The sequence below is a fragment of the Panthera uncia genome (assembly GCF_023721935.1).
Source record: "Panthera uncia isolate 11264 chromosome B3 unlocalized genomic scaffold, Puncia_PCG_1.0 HiC_scaffold_1, whole genome shotgun sequence".
In the NCBI taxonomy this organism is placed as follows: domain Eukaryota; kingdom Metazoa; phylum Chordata; class Mammalia; order Carnivora; family Felidae; genus Panthera; species Panthera uncia.
In genome coordinates this window covers 61,037,921-61,061,159 of record NW_026057582.1, presented here as the reverse complement: position 1 = coordinate 61,061,159, position 23,239 = coordinate 61,037,921, and the positions used below count along the sequence as shown (strand labels likewise).

The following is a 23,239-nucleotide window of genomic DNA, read 5'->3' as shown; positions in this document are numbered from 1 at the left end:
GAGCTCCCATTGTTTAAATATAGGAAAAGTAATTATTATTGGTCTACATTAGTAAAATGATAATCTCTAGAGAACATTAAGATGCTATTTTCAGACACTGGTTCAATTCTATAGAATAAGTTTCATTATTATCAAAAATTCATTATGTATCAGAGAGATTTATATTTACTGCTTTTATATCTTTTTGAAAGGACAAAGGCAGATTTGCTAGACCTAAACTAACACCTTTAAAGGTATACAACAAAATATTCCCACACTGACTGTAAGGAAGCCTCTCAAAATACCACTAACATCATCAATAGGCACTTATTGCTATTCCTTAAAAAGAACAGCTGAACAAATTAAAAGTGATACAAGAATACATTAGCGTCATAATAGAAATGTTGCACATATCCAGGGTTCCTGTGTAAATAATTACTCTGTGTGCATACATAGACTATAAGGTTTGGCAGTAAAATCCAGGTCAGGGGAGAGGGATGCTTAATTACAAGCTTAAAAAAAAACATCTTCAATAGCAGTGCCCATGTCTTTAACACAGGAGACTGAAGCCGGCTCCCACGACAGAGCACATTGTTAAGTAAATAAGTACCTTTGTCAGCTCTTGGAGAGGTCATACTACAATGATTAATATCAAAGGCACAAGGGCTGCAAGCACTTCAAAAGCCACAAAACCTGGATCACTTAGTTGATAAGGCATTTTATTTAAAGAACCATTTTCTCTTTTTTGAAGTATGAATGACCATAATCATAAATCTTAGAGTTTGTAACAAATAACCAGTTTGTCCATGAAGTTTAAGACTTTCGTTTAGAAAGTAGGTAGAATGAATGGCACTTACAAGATATTGAGGGCTCCTAATGGAATGAATCAGTGACGTAGGTGGTGCAAAAGTTTAAGTAAAACTGAAGACCTCAGTAATACGTAGACTCCTACCGCCACCCCCCACAGCTCTCCTGTGGCTGCTGCCTTCCTTGCCATTCAGCAGTAAGTATAAGCCTTCAGGACTACAGCCATGGCTGCCTTCCTCCTTGGGGGCTGTGTGTGAGGGACACCAAATCGTACTCTTCCTAAGACAACATCTGTCACTTCATCAAGACACAAGTGTCTTAGCTCCGTTTTCTCCTTGACAGATCTTGCCTTCCCTCCCCTTCCTCTGACTGTAAGAAGTGGATGGAAAAACCTCACTGATTATTGATCTCTGATTATTTTCATTAAACCAAATGTTCTCTAATAAAAATATAATGATGAATCAGTCAAAATACAGCACCCTTGTGTCTACCCTATTCTGGCTTGGTCATGTTATCAGATAGTTTCTATTGCTCTTAGGTTTCCAGCATGCTCTGAGAGTTGTAGCCTAGGCTAATATAAACCACAAATTATAACAACAAAAACAAAGAACTTGTTTTTAAAAGTACATTGGGAAATGAATAGAAATTTTGTTAAAAGGAAAAAATGAATAGTTAATCCATCTACCCATGAATCCATCTACCCTACCCTGTACTATTACCCAAATTGCTAGCCACTTACTGCTGTGCTGAAAGTCAGTAAAACCAGTTTAAGTAAGACTCATTAATATGTGCACACACATGGTAAGTCCTATAACAAATGTTTTAAGACTAGAAGGAAATCTTTTTTTTTTTTTTTTTTTTTACAAAGTTACTTTGGGTCATACAGAATGAGTATATTAGGTGGAAGACAGTAGAGAAAGGCATTCTTTGCGCAAAAACAGAGAAAAAGAGAAGGGCATTTAGGGATGATAAATATGGTCTAGCTCGACCCATGTAGGGTGTCCTGGGTGTCAGTGTGGTGGGAGATGAGCACAAGGATGGGGGGGGCAGAGCTGGAAGGAGTACAGGTATGTTTGACAAAACTACAGTGAGAAATATGAGGTTGGGAAGGTTAATAAGCTAGTAACAACTGCTTGCACGTAGCCAAAGAATTCAGATAAGAATTGCAGTACACGGTCAAGCCATCACAAGTCTTACACTTGATCTTAGCCAAAAGGCCGAGAAGCGATATCATCACAAGTCTTTTAGTATACTTATATTTGTGTTTTAGAGGAGTATCTCCAGTGTAGAGGATAATAATATCACCATCAAGTACCAGGTAGCTACCATTTTCTGAGCTCTTGCCACATGACAGGCTGCTTAGTGCTTCATCTAGATAATTTCACCTAATCCTTATAACAGTGTTGAGTTTGGTACTCTTTTTTTTACAGATTAAAATAAAATTAGACAAAGACAGTGACACACTTATTAAGTGGTTCTGGACTCAGAAGCCCAGGCTGATTTCCTAACAATCAGCTTCCATACTTTAAAATATAATTTATAAATTAAGGACAGTCCATATTTATGAATATTATCTTTCTATAGAAATAATCTTCAAAACACAGTATACATAAAATTATGTAGTTTCTCAATAAACTCACTTTCTTCTTAACACGAAATGGCAGCAATATTGATGGGCCTCCCTGAGAGGTTTTATAATGTTCTATCATAATGAATGGCAAACTACATTAGTGGAGCCAATCAATTACATTTCATTTCATTTTGGCTCTCATACTTTTGCAACAAGTTCTTTACATTTGAGTAGTTGAACTGCAGGGATAACAAACTGTGACTAATTGAAGAATGATCATTGACTTCTGGTAATTTGTCTGATAAAGTTAAACAGAAACCCAATTCTGGCATTTACAAAAAGGTCAAATCTAAACAGATTAGAAGAAATCAAATAATATTGGTTCAGCAGGAAAGAATATTAAACCTAGGAAGAATGTGTTTTTTAAGGATGCCATTTAACTTTATAATATCCCCCATACTGAGTATTTCAGAATATCACGTATGTACATAAATGCATGCATGCATACATACATACACATAAAGCCCCAAAATACAAATTACAAGAATTATAACATACATATTGCATTCCATCTAATAAAATCTCATCCTCTGAGGCCCAGATTTTCTATGCATTCTTCCCTTATTTTCTTACTTTGAAAGCAATGACTTCTTCTTTGGAACTCCTAAAGCATTTTATCTTATAACCCTACTATCCTGTGTTATATTTTATCTTGTGTTATAATTATTAATTTACATTATTCTTTCTCCTATTAAATTGTAAGCTTATTGGGGAAACAATTATCATCTACAGTTGAACCCTTCAACAATGTGTAGGTTACCAACACCCCCATGTAGCCCTAAAATCTGTGTATAACTTTTGACTTCTCCAAAACTTAACTACTAATAGCTTACTGCTGATAGGAGCCTTACTGGGAACAGTTGATAAACACGTATTTTGTATATTATATGCATTTCATACTTTATTTAAAAAAAATTTTTTTTAACGTTTTATTTATTTTTGAGACAGAGAGAGACAGAGCATGAACAGGGGAGGGGCAGAGAGAGGGAGACACAGAATCGGAAACAGGCTCCAGGCTCTGAGCCATCAGCCCAGAGCCTGACGCGGGGCTCGAACTCACGGACCGCGAGATCGTGACCTGAGCTGAAGTCGGACGCTCAACCGACTGAGCCACCCAGGCGCCCCTCATATTTTATTTTTTAAAACAGAGGTATACATTAATTTTTTTTTAATGTTTATTTTTGAGAGAGAGAGACAGAGCATGAGTTGGGGAGGTGCAGAGAGACAGGGAGACACAGAATCCGAAGCAGGCTCCAGGCTCTGAGCTGTCAGAGCCCAACGTGGGGCTTGAACCCATGGACTGCAAGATCATGACCTGCTAAGTCTGACATTTAACCCAATGAGCCACCCAGGTGCCCCTATATTTTTTATGTTTATTTATTTATTTTGAGAGAGAGTGGGAGACAGGTAGAGAGAGAGGGAGAGAAAGAATCCCAAGCAGGCTCCTTGCTGTGCTCAGCACAGAGCCTGACACAGGGCTCAATCTCATGTTTATGAGATCATGACCTGAGCCAAAATCGAGTCGGATGCTTAACTGACTGAGCCACCCAGGTGCCCCTCATACTGTATTCTTAAAGTAAGCTAGAAAAAAAAAGTTAAGAAAACCATAAGAAAAAATACATTTACAATAGTATACAGTATTTATTGAAAAAAAAAATCCACATGTAAGTGGACCTGCACAGTTCAAACCTATGTTGTTCAAGGCTCAACTGTGACTTGTCTCTACATGTCTCTCAAATCTTTACTACAATCATAAAAGTGATCAGTAATTTTTTTTTAAGTTTATTTATTTTGAGAGAGAGTATTTATTTTGAGTATATGTGTGCACATGCAAGTGGGGGAGGGGCAGAGAGAGAGAGGGAAAGAGAGAATCCCAAGCAGGCTCCTTGCTGTCACTGCAGAGCCTAATGTGGGACTTGGGTCTCACAAACCGTGAGATTATGACCTGAGCTGAAATCAAAAGTCATATGCTTAACCAACTGAGCCACCCAGACGCCCCAGTAAATATTTTTGATAGAAGAGAAAGAGTTCTATCTCTTGAACTGGTGGTGGTTAAACTGTAATTATTCACCATATAATATATTTAGAATTTATGTACTTTTCTCAAATTATATTTTACAGTAAAAAAGGTTAAAAAGAAATATTTAAGAAAAATGGGACATGTGAGATGGTTAATTTTACATCAACTTGGCTAGACCATGGTATCCAGTTTTTGGTTAAACACCAGTCTCGATGTTGCTGTGAAGTTATTTTTTTAGAGGCAATTACCATTTAAAATCAAGAGACTTCGGTGGCTCAGTTGAGTGACCGACTCTTGATTTCAGCTCAGGTCATGATCTCATGGTCCGTGAGTTCAAGCCCCACATCAGGCTCTGCTCTGACAGCACAGAGTCTGCTTGGAATTGTTTCTCTCTCCTCTTTGTCCCACCCATGCTCACTCTCTCTGTCCCTCAAAATAAATACATAAATATTAAAAAAAATTAAAATCAGAGGCTTTGAGTAAAGCAGATTACCTCTGTCATGTATGTGGGTGCACCTCAACCAATTAATCAAAGGCATTGAGAGAAAAGACTGAGGTCCCCACAGAAGTAAGGTATTCTACCTCCAGATGACTTCTGACACAGATTACAATATCAACTCTAGCTAGAACTCCTGCAGGTTTCAGACTTGCCAGTCCCCACAATCATGTGAGCTAATTCCTTAAAATTAATCTTTCTCTATCTAGGTATACACTTCCATCTAATTGATTCTGTTTCTCTGGGAACCCTAATACAACATGATTACATACTGTAACTTCTAAAAATTTCTTTGTATGATAAATCTCATGTTAAAAAAAAGAGAGTACATACATGATAGCATCATATTTAACATTTGTACATACTTGAAATGTCTCTAGGATCATAACAAATAATTGCTTTTAAATTTTTATTTAATGTATAGAGTCATGATAGCTAAGATCATGAAATTAGTACTTTGTAATTATTATCCCCACTACAAAAAAGCCAAAAGAAAGAAACAACCCAATCCCAACCTCTGCGCGCGCGCGCGCGCGCGCACACACACACACACACACACACACACACACACACACACACAGGTTAACTAACAAATGATGGCTAAGATCAACCTGAAATTCCCCTCAGGGCCAATGGTTACCCAGAATCTGCCTATTCTTCCTCCCCAGCATTGCATTTCAATTCTAATTGCATGATCAAACCAACAAACTGAGCTTGAGACCAAAAAAAAAAAAAAAAAAAAAAAAGGCAAAAAAAAAAACAAAAACAAAAAAAAAAAACCCCTAGCTGACAAAGACCAAGGTTGCAAGAAAATGTTTTTCAAGTACAAGTAATGCAAGAAATGACAAGTGAAGTGAAGGAGAGGTTTCAAAGCTTGAAAGACAGTCATCAATACTGACAGATTACTGTAATTCTGGCTGCCAGCATGATCGATTTGGACAGCATATGACAATCAATATTGTCCTCATTTAGTGAACAACATTAGATTCATAGTTACAGAAGATGTTCCCAGGATAAAATTTAAACTGTATTTAATGATCATAAATAGCACAATTTATGCTGTGGAATCTTAGTGGGTACTTTCACTGGGCATAAAATAACTAACGCAGCAGTACAATTATCCAAATATAAGTGAGTTTATTACATATTCTTTTATCCTCTTATTTCTCTTATTAAAGTAGTAACTGGTGGTTTTCAAAGCCTACTTCTATTTCAGTTTCTTTTGTAATTTCTGTTAAATTCTATTGATCTGTTTTAGGACACGTGATTTTTTTTCCTTAATGGGAACTTACCTGGATTTGTCAAAAAACATACATTGTAAAATTTAATGTATTTCTGAAATATATATTTGTTTTTTAAAATTAAAAGACATCTGTAATTCAAGATCTTAATAACATCTAGTTGTAATTTAGTATATAAGGTTTCATTGAAAAATCAAGCAATCTACCTGTGTGAAATCATTTTCCCTGATACTTAGTATTAATATAGAACTTCATGAATCTTTGTAAAAGATGACTATATATTTTTCAGATTAGCAAAGGCTAAGAGTATCTTTATTATATCCTTTTATATCCTTAAGTAGTATGGGGAAATAATTTCCATATGGCTTCTAAATTCAAGCTTCCAAGTCAAGAAAAATTTCTTTGATTTGATTTTATGTTTTTATTCTGTGTGTTCCAGAAGCGGTTTTGCTGATGGAAATTGCTCATATTGGCTGTGTAAATAGTGTTCATGTTTACTCTTTACATCTGAAATTATCTCTCATCTTAGAAATTTTCTCCAATGTTGCATCTATTAATGTCTCAGCAAGATTAAGAACTTCGTGAAATAGGCCTGAAAATCCAATACAGTCAATTAACCTACCAACCAACCAAACATAAAAACTCAATTAGGCAATTCCTTGGTGTTGGGTAGAGTTGTTTTATATTGACTGTAATCTTTACACATAACAGAATTAATCACTGCACAAAATAATGTACCTTATTTCATTTCCTAAGCACATCCAAATTCATTACCTCATTTAATCTTGACAATAATTCTGAGATGGGTATTATCTTTTTTTTACAGACAAAGAAAGTGAGGTCTAGAGATTCTATGACTAGACCAAGATTACAAGGCAGAGCTTGAGTTAAAATCATTATTTTCTAATTGCAAACCCAGCCACCATACCTCTAGTGTAACATGTAAATCTGAAATAGTTCTCAAAAGAGTATAAACTTAGGTGCAGGAAAAAGAAATTAAGTCATAGCCCCCAACACTTTTATTTTGCATTTTTAACTACTTGGTAAGGTGTACATCTTAAATATTTGTACTTCAGGCCAGAAATAGTTTGTGTTTGCTCAATAAATGGAGTTCCTGTTTTATGACACAAGAGGCAAATAGAATTTTCTACTACAATCTAATTTCTCTCTCACCACTTTCCCAAAAGATTTAAGGCATTCTTTCAACTGTGTCTTAAATGAAAGGGCGGAGGACACTAACCTTAGGATGAACATCAGGATCAGGCCATGATCAGAAAGACAACCTCAGAGGAGTTGACAATGTGGATAAAATGAGCTTATGGGTAATAATCTGCGCATTCCTTGTAGGATTAGCTACCTTTCTAGAGATATTCAAGAAATAATAAACTGAATCCCTACATTTCACAATGACCACTTCAAATCTGATCTTTCAACTTAAAGTGAAGATATAACTGTCACAAGTAAGAAATGCTATATAAATGTCATTAAGCTTAATCAATATATAATGCCATGATCCACCTATAATTCCATTTCACAGTGTCAGAATACATGAGAAATTACATAGGAATCAGATTGCTTAAGTCAATTTTCATCAAAAGAAGAGAATATATGTGGCAGACTTACGATAAATCCATTTCATGTGGAATAGAACTCAGGATATTTTAAAAAGCCTTCCCTGTGAAGCTTAACATCCACAATTTATTAAGAAAAATAATTGAAATGTTTTTAATCATATAGAAAAAGTATATGGAAATAGAAATTCATTTCAGAAAGCAATTAAAACTGTGTCCCAGGCATTGTTCTAAGAGCTTTATACATACTGACTCATTCAGATCTTATAACACAGTGAGCTAGGTGTTATCATCCTCATTTTATAGATACGGAAACTGAGGCTCAAATTATTTAAATAATATTCCCAAGGCTAGATAGCTAAGCATTTGAGTCCAGAAATCTGGCTCCAGGAGCCATGTTCTCTTTTTTTTTTTTTTAATGTTTATTTTTGAGAGAGAGAGCAAGCGAACACGAATGGGGGAGGGGCAGAGAAAGAGAGAGACACATAATCTGAAGCAGGCTCTGTGCTCTCCCCACAGAGCCCGACGTGGGGCTCAAACCCACGAGCTACGAGATCATGACCTGAGCTGAAGTCGGACACTTAACCAACCCAGGTGCCCCTCCAGAAGCCATGTTCTTAAACACCCATGTCCTCTCATACTTCCATGTCTTTATCTTGTTCCCTCTGCCTGGAATGCTCTTCTTAATCTCATCCACCTGATTACCTCTTATTCATCATCCTTTAGTATTCAATCCTCACATTTCTGAGGCTGCTTCTCATTATACCTCCAAAACACTGTACATAACTCTGTTACAACACACGCACTAAAAACTGTATATTTCCTTAACTAGATTGAGTACTTTATGATGACTGTTAGGGTTATTTCTATACATGCATAGTATCAGAGTACCTAGCATGGGACCCTAATTAGTTAACCAAAAGATAAGTCCTGATTAGTAGTGTATAAAAGAAAATACATCATTAAAATATCACAACAGCACAAACACTGGGGAGGAACTCTATCTCTATATATCAATGAACAGAAACTCAAAGGTACTGACCCATAAGACATACTTACCTTGGAAAGCAGACATGTATTAGAGTAGAAACCATACTGTTAAAAAGGATACAAGTTTTGATACAATGGAATCAGAGATTTTAGAGCACGGCTTGCATTTATAGCTGTTGCTCGAACCATAATGGGTAGAACTTTTCCATTCACAATAGCACCATCAAAAAGTGGACCAAAGAAGGGAACCTGATTGAAAAATTAGAACATAATTTTATACTCATATTGAAGAAAGGTTGTTATAAATAAGAACAATCAAGCCACTGCACACAAAAATGTTTCTACTTCCTCTTTAATTCTTCCTTCAGTAGAAATACTATTCAAATGTAATTCTTTTCCATGATTCACACGAAGACAATAAATAAAAAATGCCAAAGGTCTACATGGTTTCCTATTCAAACAGAACTGTGCTTCATTTAACTGACTAAATAATTTATATTCCCTGCCAATTTTCAAATTTTTGTTGTCTCAACTGTACACAAAAATTCAACACTGGAAATAAATTTCTTTTCTTCCACTGAGTAAACACAATAAAGATAACACATTCTCATAGGCAGCAAGTTAGTTTTTCATTATTTTTGTGACCACCTTTACTATAGAACCTAAAAGACCTTCATTACATAGTTTATTAGAAAAAAAAATCTATTTTGATAACTGTCACTTTTATCAGATGACTGACAGTTTCAAAGTAATTCTATTTGAATATGGTTGGTACAGATGACAGCTGAAGGCAAGGACATGGGATGTGAATAATACAGTAAATATTTCAGGCTTTGTGCCCATATGTTGTCCCTGTTATATATTCTTCTTTGATTTTTTAAAAAAAGAAAAACCTGGGGGTAAAGGGGCAAGGAAACAAAACAAAAACAGAAACAGAAAAAGAAAAAGAAAAACCCATTTAAAAAGTAAAAACCATTATTAGCTTGTAGGCTGTACAAAAATAGGAGGTGAACCATAGTTTGCTGACCTCTGGTTTATATAAACCCTAAAGAAACCTGGCTGTAAGCTCAAATTCACATGTGGGAAAGTGAGTCTAATTCAAGAAATTCTAAAGATTCATGATCAACTGTCAAAAACTAGGTTTTCTATAAATTAAAAGTATTTGATTTAAAAAAAGTAAGAAAGATACCCAAACACTATCACACTTTTATTATTTTGAAAGTGTGTTTCAACCCTATGGTATAAGACATCCAACCAGAACAAATTTTTTTAATACTTTGTAGAACTTTCATTTATTAAAAGTGACACGATTAAATAATCATGTACTCCTTAGTAAGATATACCAACTAAAAATAAAGGAATCATACATTCTTGACCTAAAGGGAATGATTGCTTCTTATTTTACCTTTTAGGAAACTATAATCATCCTCTTAATAAAAGGTAACCCTGTTGTGATCTTAGTACAAAGGAACTTCTGCTCTGGCACTTCTCCCATTTGAACATAGTTTCTTGATATTTTTTCTGTTTTAGCTCCTTCTGAACCAGACTTATACAATTTACATTGTTACACGAGTCTTTGTCTCACTTCCCCTGTTTTCACAACCTGATGCCTAGTCTAATCCCTCTGAAAGAAGAAACTCACAAACCCATTCAGAGCTCAGAAAATATTATTAAAATATAGTAAGTTCTTACCTCTGGTTTTTTCATTATCTGGATACTGAACATGTGATTTTTCATTGGATATATGACAATAAGGACATCACCAAATTCTGTAGGAATAATTCCTCTCCTGTAGTCTCTAGTATGCTCTGACCAAACAATGTGTACTTCATCATTTCCCAAATGTCTCAACTGGAAAACCAAAATAGTTCATAGTGCTTTAGAAAAAGCATACAGTTTTTCATACAGCTACTGACAACATACTATACTATAAAAAATATTTAAAGATAAAGAAATTAAAACCTCCCTCTCTCTCTGCCCTCCCCCACCGGCACGCACGCGCTCTCTCTCAAAAATAAACAAACATTAAAAAAAATTAAACAAGCGAATATTTTAAGATTCTACTCCTTTTTTTCTGACCATTCTCTCAAAGTGCTAATGAGCAGTAAAACTGCCTAAAGAAGGCAACAGGAAGAGAAGGAAAAGAAATAGGTAAGTCATAAATTGGGTAAATAACCTATTAAGTAAGAGAAAGTCGACTGTTTGGTTCAACAAATTTCCAGGGTTTCTTTGCCTATGAAATGTTGCCTACAAAATTCTTCCAAACAGACTTCTTGAAATTTGTTACAGTCTCAAGATGTTGTTTAAATATTTGTGGTGCTTACAAAGGCTTCTGGCAATCAGAGAGAGTTAACATTATGGTGGTTAAAATGATAAAAAAGCAAAGCATCCAAAAGTTGGATTTCTAATAAGTTATTAGAAAAATGAACTTAATGCCCATTAGTCTTGAGTTTTCTTCATAGAGATTATTGTATAAACATGTATTTTAATATACAATGTGGTTATCTTAGTATATTAATGGATTCTGTCACTGTCAACATCTGAGTGCATTTTTGGTGCATATCTCACATGGGCTCTTTGACTGCTTTCAGATAAATGGACACACTGTATGGGAAGGTTTGGAAGAGAGAACTAGGATGTCATCAATATTTTTTGTATGAGCTAACATACAAATGATTTGTTTTTGAAATATGTAATTTACTTGGCTTAAAGACCACAGAGTAAGAGAGAAGTTTAAATGTGTCATTTAAATAACAACAAAAAAAGGAGTCAAATCCAATTAATGAAAGGCTCTCTTCTGTTAGCCTTAACCCTGGAGTTGTTTTTTGTTTGTTTGTTTGTTTTTTAAGTAAGCTCTGTGCCCAACCTGGGGCTCAAACTCATGATCCCAAGATCAACAGTCACACACTCTACTGACTGAGGCAGCCGGGGGCCCCTTAACCCTGGAGTTCTTAACCCAGGTTCAAGGGGTCTGTGAATATTTGAAAATTACTTGGCAAAATTTCATTTGTGTATTTTTCTGAGAAGAGTCTATCAAATAGGAGTACGTAATACCAAAAAAGCCAAGAACCATTGTTCTAATGGTTTCTAAAGTCCCAAACACCAGTCGATCTTGAAAATCCTAATCACTATGAACATCACTAAAGTATCTGAAAATACAAGGTAAATCCCTGAATTTTAACATTTTTATTCTTTTTTTTTTTAACATGTGTATTCTTAAGCAAGAAATGCCCTCTCAGATACTTCGATGGATTATAAGATAGAGGTAGCTATTACTCTAAAGACAGTACCCAGCTAAACCTATAGACCAGAATCTATTATTTTAGAAATATAGTATAAAAATATTTATTTTCTTTTAAGGAGACTTTTTTAGGTTTAAGCGTATTAAATATTTTTTCCTTTTTGGAAACAATAAACATATTTATTGCTCTAAATTCATGATGGTAGGCCTAATCATCAAAATATTGTTTAAGTTTTAATTCTTCATTATTTACACCACAACACACACACGTGTCGAAACACACACCCCTTGAATGATATAAATTCGGTACTTGGGCTCTGTGACATTTTAAAAAACCAAACAGATTACACAACTTAGAAAAGCTATGGCTCTATAATTTCATTTTTTAATCAAAATACTTTAAAAATATCCTTCCTATACAGCCATCCCCATGTGTCAGCTTCCCTAATAGGTTTATGTTAACTGAATACAAAAGAAATGTGAAATAAATTTAACCAGGAGGGATGATCCAATCTAATTTTGATACATTAATGTCATATGCTGTACATGTTACAATAGCAGCCAGATCTAATACTAAGCTCCAGGCTATACTGAGATTTCCAAATGGCAGATTGTTCTAAGTGATATCAAGTATAATTGAAGTAATAAACGATAGTAAAAGCTGAGCACACTGTCAGGAAGAATTTAAGTATTTACTTTTTAAAATTAAATGAGTTAGGTTAGGAAAGACAAGACAACTGAAATAATGCAGGTCTCAATTTACAGAAAATTCCTTTTATTTATCTGCTACATTAACCCTTGAACTCTTGCCAAAGCTATCTATAATTTCTAGTGCCTACTTATCTAAAGAAATGAGAGAAAAGGGCAACTAAAGTTTTATCTTATAAACAAAGCCTGTCTTCAAATATCTACCACAGAGTCTTAAAAGTCTGTTATAGAAGTTTAATGGGAAAAAAATAATACATTTTTACTGAGAGGCTGTAATGAAGATATTATTTATGGCAAAGAACCATGCATATAACAAAGTCATGCTAAACATATTCAAGCATTTTGTGGGGAAAGCTTCAAGACCATCCCTTACCTTTTTTTTTTTTTTAATAATTATGTTGTCATGATTGGGCATGTTTTTGTATCTTTAAGTCTTTAAAACTTACTACATAATAAACACAAATTGAGAAATTGCTAATCATTGGTATGTATATCTTAGGGATTTTTGAGAGATTGCTGAAAGAATGAATTTTGAGTATTAACAGTTAATAGAAATTTCAAAAGTGAAGTGTGTTTGACACTTTGACATGAATATATAATATTTGATGTTTATTTATTCTCTATCTCTTAAGGACTTACAAGGTTGTGTCCTGTGTATCCTCACCAGGTTTTCTATACTCCAAAAATTCTCAAAGAGTTCCTACCTACATGTTTTTGTACCCAGATGCTAATCACTTCTAAAAGAGAGTACAAGACTTCTGTTTATGGGATAAATCTGGTAAAATGATTGGCAACCAAACAGCCCTTCCAAATCCACTTCAAATGCTGATGAAATAATTTTAATTCAGCTATATAATATAGGCAGCAGATTATCATTATCAATTCATGAAGATAAAGAAGTTAAATGAAATTAACATGTACAAAATTGAAATCCTCAATACATTATAGAATATTAGCACTGAAAGAGACCCTAAGTAAAGTTCTGATTTCCAGCCCCATACGGGAACTCCCACTGCAACATCTCTGACGAGTAATCCTGCTTCTATCTGAATGAATACTTCTAGGGTTGGGAACTTTATACCTTCATAAATCAGCCTATTCATTTTTAAAGAGCTACAATCATTAGAACATTCTTTATGCTAAGCTAAAATTTGCGTTCCTGAAGCCTGTTCTTCTACAATGATCCTTATCAAAGAAATCCAGTCTATATTCTATATGTTATCGTTTCAGATATTTGAAGATTGCTCTAATGTAGATTTCAACTTTTATTTTCCAGGTTAAATGTGTCCTTACTTCCTCTTTGAGTTTGCAAAGCTATTCATTATCCTGGATTATTTACCTCAGTTTATTGATGTTTCTATTCAATTGTGGTGTCTGGAATTGCACACATTACTAATATATGCTCTGACCAGTACAGTAAGCTCATAGTGGGACGACTTTCTTTGTTCTGTTAACTGAATTATTTTCTGCATTTTTTCAAAGTTGGCTCAAATAGTAGTTGTGATTAATTCAAACCCTTCAGTCTTGTTCGTATAAAGTCCTAAGCAGGTACAACTGACTGCTAGAATTAAAGAGAGAATTTATTCTTTTTATTTATTTATTTACTTACTTATTTTACTTTTTTTTTTAATATGAAACTTATTGTCAAATTGGTTTCCATAGAACACCCAGTGCTCCTCCCAACAGGTGCCCTCCTCAATGCCCATCACCCACCCTCCCCATCAACCCTCAGTTTATTCTCAGTTTTTAAGAGTTTCTTATGGTTTGGCTCTCTCCAAGAGATAATTTATTCTTATTAAATTTCACCTTGCCAGGGTCAGATTATCTTTAAACCTATCTTGTTAGTCTGGTTCTGCTATTCAATGTGTTGGCTCTCTCTTTCACAGATTTGGGCTATTCTTAAATTCAATTTCTTGTGTATTTATTTAGATTTTAGATAAAAATGTCAAATAGACAAATCTGGGTAACAGCCTTATATGGCAAGTCATTTCAATGTTCCTCCTGGTTAAAATAATATCCAACATCAAGAACCTGGGTGGCTCACGTTGAGCTTCCAACTTCGACTCAGGTTGTGATCTCACAGTTCATGAGCTCAAGCCCCACTTCAGGCTCACTACTGTCAGCCTGTCAGTGCAGAGCCCGCTTCAGATCCTGTTTACCTCTCTCTGTCCCTCCCCTGCTTGTCCTCTCCAAAAATAAGTAAAAAAGAAAAAATATCCAACATTTATTAAATTCTCCCTATTCTAAGTGCTTTGGCATAACTGAATTTTAACAACAATGCTACAAAGTAAGTACAATTGTTATTACCCCTATTTTTTTTTACAGGTGAGGAACTGAAGCTGAAGAAGATAAATAAACTTGCCTCATGTCACATAAGTAGTTACGTGGTAGAGCCAGAGCTGAAACTCAGGCAGGCTAATTCCAAAAACCATACTTTAACCACTTCTCTATATGCCTCTCATTAGATAATTAATTTAGGTCTCTAGATATGATTATACAACCAGTCATGAATATACTTAATGAACTATTATTAAGACCACATTTCTTCAACTTGTCCACAACAACTTAGCTAAATGCTTTATACTGTCTATGGCCTTCCCTGTCTAGTAATCCTATTAAAACAAATTAAGTTACTTTGATGTGATTTGTTATGGTGAACTCATGGTGGCTCCTAGTGATCACTACTTCATTATCTAAGTGCTCACAAACCATCTGTTTAATAATCCTATTTTGTCAGGCATTGACATGGAGCTCATGAATGTTAGTAATTTTTATAGTTAGTGGACTGTTCCATGTCCTTTTATGAAAATCAGATGTTTGCCTATCTTAAGACAGTGTTCTCATTTTCTACAATTATCAGAGATTACATTCAATTCTAGATTTCCTCAATGCCACAAAATAGAATTCATTTCATGGAGCTGGAGACTAGATTTCATGTAAAGTAACTTATCATCTTTCACACAATCAGGTTATCCTCTGAATTCCCCATTTCCACTGAAAGTACCTAACTACTAATTATAATTAGTTAGGATCAAAATCTGAAAGTCTTCAATTTCTGTTTTCCTTACCTATATCTCATTTTTTTTAAAACGTTGCCCTAGGTCAGATGTTCAAGTCATCCTACATACTTGCACTAGTTCATAAGTTCTTAAAAGGCCTCTCTCTTACCCTCCCTCCTTCTTACCTATCTTTCTTGATACATTAGCAAATACTGAGAGATGACTAAATGCATTGTGCTGGCTGGCACAGACAGATACAATGGTGAAAGAAAACCAAACATAGTCTCTGCTCTCAGAAAGCTTCAAGTCCAGTGAAGGAGACAGAATAAAAGAATTAATAAATGAATAATTAATGATAAAGATAATACTCTAAATAAATTTCTCTGAATGCAAATAACAAAGAAAACTGATTATTACGGTACTTGAAGAATGCACAGAGGTTAATTAGGTTTGGCAGTTCAGGAGATTGTGGTATGAACATGCAGAAACTGAAACTGAGTAATACTCACTGCTTCGAGCCCTCATTCTTTTCCCTATCTTTCAGATACCCACATATAGCAAAAAACCCCACTATCATATACTCATCAATCATGTTAAAAAAAACATACTTTCATATATTTTAGGATCATACATATTTTCATATGTTCACTTGCTGTCTGCATCATTCATTTTTTTAAATATGAAATTTATTGTCAAATTGGTTTCCATACAATACCCAGTGCTCATCCCAACAGGTACCCTCCTCAATGCCCATCACCCACTTTCCCCTCCCTCCCACCCACCATCAACCCTCAGTTTATTCTCAGTTTTTAAGAGTCTCTTATGGTTTGCCTCCGTCCCTCTCTGTAACTTTTTTTCCCCTTCCCCTCCCCCATGGTCTTCTGTTAAGTTTTTCAGGATCCACATAAGAGTGAAAACATGGTATCTCTCTCTGTATGACTTATTTCACTTAGCATAATACTCTCCAGTTCCATCCACATTGCTACAAAAGGCCATATTTCGTTCTTTCTCATTGCCAAATAGTATTCCATTGTGCATATAAACCACAATTTCTTTATCCATTCATCAGTGGATGGACATTTAGGGTCTTTCCAGAGTTTGCCTATTGTTGAAAGTGCTGCTATAAATTGGGGTACAAGTTGCCCCTATGCATCAGCACTCCTGTATCCCTTGGGTAAATTCCTAGCAGTGCTATTGCTGGGTCATAGGGTAGGTCTATTTTTTATTTTTTTGAGGAACCTCCACTAAAAGGCAACTGATGGAATGGGAAAAGATATTTGCAAATGACATATCAGACAAAGGGCTAGTATCCAAAATCTATAAAGAACTCACCAAACTCCACACCCGAAAAACAAATAATCCAGTGAAGAAATGGGCAAAAAACATGAATAGACACTTCTGTAAAGAAGACATCCAGATGGCCAACAGGCACATGAAAAGATGCTCAACTTCACTCCTCATCAGGGAAATACAAATCAAAACCACACTGAGATATCACCTCATGCCAGTCACAGTGGCTAAAATGAACAAATCAGGAGACTATATAGATGCTGGAGAGGATGTGGAGAAATGGGAACCCTCTTGCACTGTTGGTGGGAATGCAAACTGGTGCATCATTCATTTTTAGTAATTAAGAAAAGGTTCTTGAAACAATAGGCATGGTATCTAGTATACAATTACCTTAGCAGAGTGGGCACTCAACATATACTGCTGACTATTAAAAAGACAGTCTTGAAAATGCTTTATTGAAATGTGTGACTTAAGTGCAGAAGGTGTGTTTGAAAAGACAATGGCTTGAAAACTGGGTTTTGAAACATACCAACAACCAGCTGAAAAAAAAGAAAAGAAAATCCATACTGGACTTTCTTCTAGTACAACCAGAAGCCTAGAATAAAATTTTCCTTTAAAATATTTTCCATTACAGAAACTCAAGAAAACAAAGCTATTATATTTGGAAACTGTTGGATTCTGAAGTTTCAGAGGAGAAGCAACAGTTTTTAGACATGTGGGGTGACTTTTTTGGTTACATTTGGACGAACATGGACTTCACAGTTCTTGGAAAAACACCAGAGGGTGTTCAAGTCTGTATGCTTGTGCTGAAGAAAAAGAGAAACACAGGTGGGAAAGAAAAAGGACCACAGGAAAAAGAGAGGAGACCTAGGAAAGGGCTCAGAGAAAAGAGAAGAGGAACAAGACATGATTAGGTTAAGTCTAGTTATAGTACCATGTACTTATCTTGGTAAATTTTTTGTCATTATGTAGTGCACAGCATAAAAACAGAATTATCTGCAATTATGGCATTTATTTAAATACGCCACTTTGATGATGACAGGAGCTGTAGGTGCTATAAAGAGAATAAAATAGGGTAATGTGGTAGTGTTACTGGGTGAAGGGGACTTCTTTAGTTGGAAGGTTTGGATAAGTCTCTCTGACAAACTGTCATGTGAATCTGAGGATAGAACAGTGAGAGTGAGAAAGCCTGATGATGTAGAGAAAGAACATTTAAAATGGAAAGAACATAAGTGCATAGCCTCTGAGACGGGTATGAGCTTGACATGCTGGCAGGTCAGAATGAGAGCCAGTGAGGCCAGATTGTGCTAAATGAAAAGGAAAGTGATAGGAGATGAGATCAGAGAGGTAGGCAGGCAGGTGGCCAAATCATGTAGGGCACTGAAGGCCGTAGTGAAGAATTAGAACTTTATTCTACATGCAATGAGAAGTCACTGCCATACCATCCAAATTATACCATTTGTAGTGGTGAGATAAATTTATTCTGAGCCATTTCTCTATACTCTTGTCATAAATAATATATTTACAGAAATTGGGGTTAAGGGTAGAGGGTATGATATTAAAATAGAATTATTTTATGTAAGATTGTTAGTTTGGGGTCAAAACCATGAGTATAATTCTGTACCATTGACTATTATACTAACTCTACTTTTACTAAAATAATAAAAGTTTTTGTTATTATTTCTTAAATTTGTTTTTGAATTCATTTTCCAGACTATATTTAGCATAAAAGTTCTCTGGAAAGTAAGGTATATTTCAATTTTATTTCTAGATAAGATAAAGAAAAATAGGTCTAAAATTAAAATCTGACCAAGCAGGTCAATAAAGCTCATTTATTTGGGAAACTATTGTGACCAAATTCCAAAACAGAAAATGAAGTGCTGTCTATTACATTAACGATTTTTCAGAGGAAACTGACTTGCTGTATAATATTTCTAAGAGAGTACTTTGTTAGACTGAATGTTTGATTAATTTGCTCAAGAAGTATAGTCTATGTTGTAAAAATTCTGTTACTACTGTCTTAAGACTTGAAAAAGCTTCCCTTCACAAGAAATAAAACACTACATTTAAACAGGTTCAAGGATATTTACCTCTCATTCTGAGAAAATAAAATGCTTAAAATAATTTACAAAATCACCACATGATTTTGTAAATAAAAAGTGAGAACTAAAATTAGTTTCTATAAAATAGATATAAATGATTTTCTCCTATCAAGTTTAAAACACAGAACCAGAGTCGTAAATAATTCTAGCTTGCCAGAGGCACGGCTATTTCTTTATACTGACTGTCGACTACCTAATTTAATTAGAGGTATTAAACTCCATGCTGAGGTCAACGAGCCTTACTTCCTCCAATATTACACTTCAACCAGTGCTCATTAATGTGTCTACTGAATGGATTAACACACCTAAAGATATATGTACAAAGGAAAGGGGGACAACCTAATGATACCCAATTGTTCATTTGTAATAGGACACATGTTCTAGGCCTCAACTTATTACCACTAATGTGGAATTTATTAAATTCAGGAGAAAAAATACCAATACAGAAAGTGATTTTTTTATTAGGGAGAACTGGTATAAGACAACTGGTTTCTATGATTAAGTTTAAATGTTTAACCTTTTATTAAAAACAAAATTGATACTATAATAGAGCTAAAATATAAGCCTGTTGGAAAAATCTTACATACTAAGACTCTGAAAAGCAGATTAAGGGCAAGATTCAAAGGGAATAGGGAAAGGAAAACTCAGTATATATAGAGAAATAAATGTTAAGATTGTTTTGACTTCTATCAAAAAAAAGGTTTAGAATAGTTATATTGAATTATGAGACCAGGTATATTTTTCCTTTCTACTGAATTAAATGAAATGTTGCCTCAATTTAGTCCCATCCTGATACAGATTTTATTTAAACTGATTTAAATTACCTAGGAGAACTATACCCTTCCAAAATGATGTTGCTTTATTATATATTGTTTATAATTTTGATGGGCTTCACTTTCATATGGTAGGTACCATGCATGTGAAAGTAGTGACAATTTAAAATTTTCACTAAAACAAACAAACCCTTTAAATTGTTTTATTTAAGTAAAAAAGCCTAAGTAATGAGGGTAATTTTCTTCAGTAAAACAGGCATTAACAAAAAAACCCAACAGGCATAATTATTTTAACAACTGAAATAATTCACATGCTTGCATTCTAAAATTTCTAAAAAATGGGGCGCCTGGGTGGCTCAGTCGGTTGGGTGTCTGACTTCAGCTCAGTCACAGCTTGTGAGATGAGCCACACACAGGGTTCTGTGCTGACAGCTCAGAGCCTGGAACCTGTTTCAGATTCTGTGTCTCCCTCAATCTCTGCCCCTCCCCCACTCACACTCTCTCTCTCCTTCAAAGATAAACATTAAAAAAAATTTTTTTAATAAATAAATTTCTAAAAAATTATAAATATATGCTTACATTTTAAGTCAGGATACTTCTGAGATGCCTGGGTGGCTCAGTCGTTTAAGTGTCTGACTTGAGCTCAGGTCATGATGTCACGGTTTATGAGTTCAAGTCCTGCATCAGGCTCTGTGCTGACATTGTGCAGCCCGCCTGGCCTACTTGGGATTCTCTCCCTCTCTTTCTGCCCCTCTTCCACTCACGTGCATGCACTCTCTCTCACAAAATAAATAAACTTAAAAAAAAGTAACAATACTTCTGACATCTCACTATTAAATAATTGGAATATTATGCCATGCAATTGCCTGTGTCCTTTCTCCCCACATTGCCTGTGGGAAAAATATTAGCACTTTTCCACTTGGTAAATTACCAAATAATTTTAAGTTTATTTATTTTTTCCAAGTTTATTTATTTTGAGAGAGAGAGAGACACCACGTGTGCGAGTGGGAGAGGGCCAGAGAGAGAGGGAGAGAGAGAATCACAAGCAGGTTCCATGCCGTTAGTGCAGAGCCCAATGTGGGGCGCGAACTCACAAACTGTGAGATCACGCTCTGAGCAGAAATCAAGAGTTGGACACTTGCCTGACTGAGCCACCCAGACACCCCAATAATTTTAAATTTAGAATTAGCTTAAAAGAAAAAAAGTTAAAAGTTTTTCTAAAGTGTGATGTTAGCAAAATGGTGGACCAGGGAAGCTCTAAGCTCTTATTTCTCCATAGAAACACTGAAAAATATGAAACTTATATGTAGAAATTTCACAAAAGAACCTGTTACAGCTAACAAATGAATTCAGCAAAGTTTCATGATACAAAATTAACACATGAAAATTAGTTGCATTTCTATATACTAGCAATGAACAATTAAAGGTTACAAAACAATTCCATTTATGATTGCATCAAAAAGAATAAAACACTTACAGAAAAATTTAACCGAGGAGGAAAAAGACTTGTATACCAAAAACTACAAAACAGTGTTGACTTTAAAGACTACAGGAATAAATGGAAAGACATCCCATGTTCATTGAATACAAAACTTAATACTGTTAAGATGACAGTATTACACACGCGCGCGCGCACACACACACACACACACACACACACAAAGATGATAGTATTACACAAAGTGGTCCAAAAATTCAATGCAATCTCTATCAAAATCCCAACTAAGTTCTTTGTAGAAATAGAAAAACCTATCCTAAAATTCATCTGAAATCTCAAAAGACCTTGAATAGTAAGGACAATATTGGGGGAAAAAAAAAAAGAACAAAGTTGTAGGACTCTTATTACTTGATTGAAAAACTTACTACAAAGCTACAGTAATTAAAGCATTTAATTAAAGCAAAAGACCTCCCCACACATTTAGACCAAGAAATGCATATGGAATCCAGAAATAAACCCTTGCATATAAAGTCAGCTGATTTTTGACCTGAATGCCGAGATCATTCAATGAGAGAAAGTGCAATCTTTTCAACAAATAGTGGTTGGAAAACTAGATAGTCATATGAAAAAGAATGAAGTTGAACCCTGATCTCCACTATATACAAAAATTAACCAAAAATGGATTCAAAAATTAAAATGTAAAAGCTAAAATGATAAAAATCTTAGAGGAAAACATATGGGAAAATCTTCATGACATTAGATTTGGCAATGATTTATTGAACTGACACCAAAAGCAGAGGCAACAAAACAAAAACGTGATAAATTGGACTCCATCAAAATTACAATTTTTGTACATCAAAGGACACTATCAAGAGAGAAGACAAGCCACAAAATGGGAGAAAATATTTGCAAGTCATATAACAGATAAAGGATTAACATCTAGGATATATAAAGAACTTCTGTAATTCAACAACAAAAATGCAAACCTAATTAAAAAATGAGTTAAAGACTGAATAGACATTTCTCCAAAGAAGATATACAAATGCCAAAAAGCAATGAAAAGCACGTCACTAGTCACTAGGGAAATGCAATTCAAAACCACAATGAAATACCACTATGCATCTATCTATTAAGATATCTACATTTGTTTTTAATGGAAAATAACAAGTGTTGGCAAGGATGTGCAAAAATTGGAACCCTTGTGCATTGCTGGTGGGGATGTAAAATGGCACAATTACTGTGGAAAATAGTTCTAGTTCCTCAGAAAACCAAACATACAATTTCCCTATCACCTAGAAATTTCACTCATAGGGATATATCTAGAAGAACTGAAAACTGGGGGGTGCCTAGTCAGTTAAGCATTTGACTTCAGCTCTGGTCATGATCTCACAGTTCCTGAGTTTGGACCCCACATTAGGCTCTCTGCTGTCAGCACAGAGCCCATTTTCAGATCCTCTGTCCCCTCCGCCATTTGTACTCTCTCTCTTTTTAAAAAATAAACATTAAAAAAATTTAAAAAATTGAAAACAGGGATTCGAACAAATACTTACATGACAGTGCTCAGTGCAGCATTATTTACAATAGCCAAAAAGTAGAAACAACCCAGTGCGTCTACCAGGTGAATACACGAAATGTGCTATATACATATAATGGGATATTATTCAACCACAGAAAGAAATGAAATTTTGACACCTGATACAACATGGATGAACCTTGAACACATTATATTAAGTGAAATAAGACAGACACAAAAAGACAAATACTGTATGATGCCACTTACATGAGGTACTTAGAATTGGCAAATTCACTTAGTGTTTACCAAGGGCTGGGAGGAGGGGAGAATGGAGAGTTACTGTTAATGGGTAGAGTTTGTGTTTGAGAAGATAAAATTCTGGGATTTCCAGTTCACAGTATGGTACATAAGAAGCTTAGAAGTTGCCACTTTATCCTAACA

General features: G+C 34.8%; 1 protein-coding gene across 3 annotated transcripts in view; it reads right to left on the bottom strand.

Annotated features, from left to right (window-relative positions):
• RALGAPA1 (Ral GTPase activating protein catalytic subunit alpha 1) overlaps positions 1 to 23,239 on the bottom strand; it is a 270,966-nt gene that overhangs the window by 22,170 nt on the left and 225,557 nt on the right. For all 3 annotated transcript variants that reach the window (XM_049612882.1, XM_049612883.1, XM_049612884.1), the window contains 2 exons: positions 10,427 to 10,585; positions 8,856 to 8,983 (listed from right to left, as the gene is read on the bottom strand). In XM_049612882.1, the coding sequence (XP_049468839.1) occupies positions 8,856 to 8,983; positions 10,427 to 10,585 (287 nt within the window). The remainder of the gene's footprint in view (positions 1 to 8,855; positions 8,984 to 10,426; positions 10,586 to 23,239) is intronic.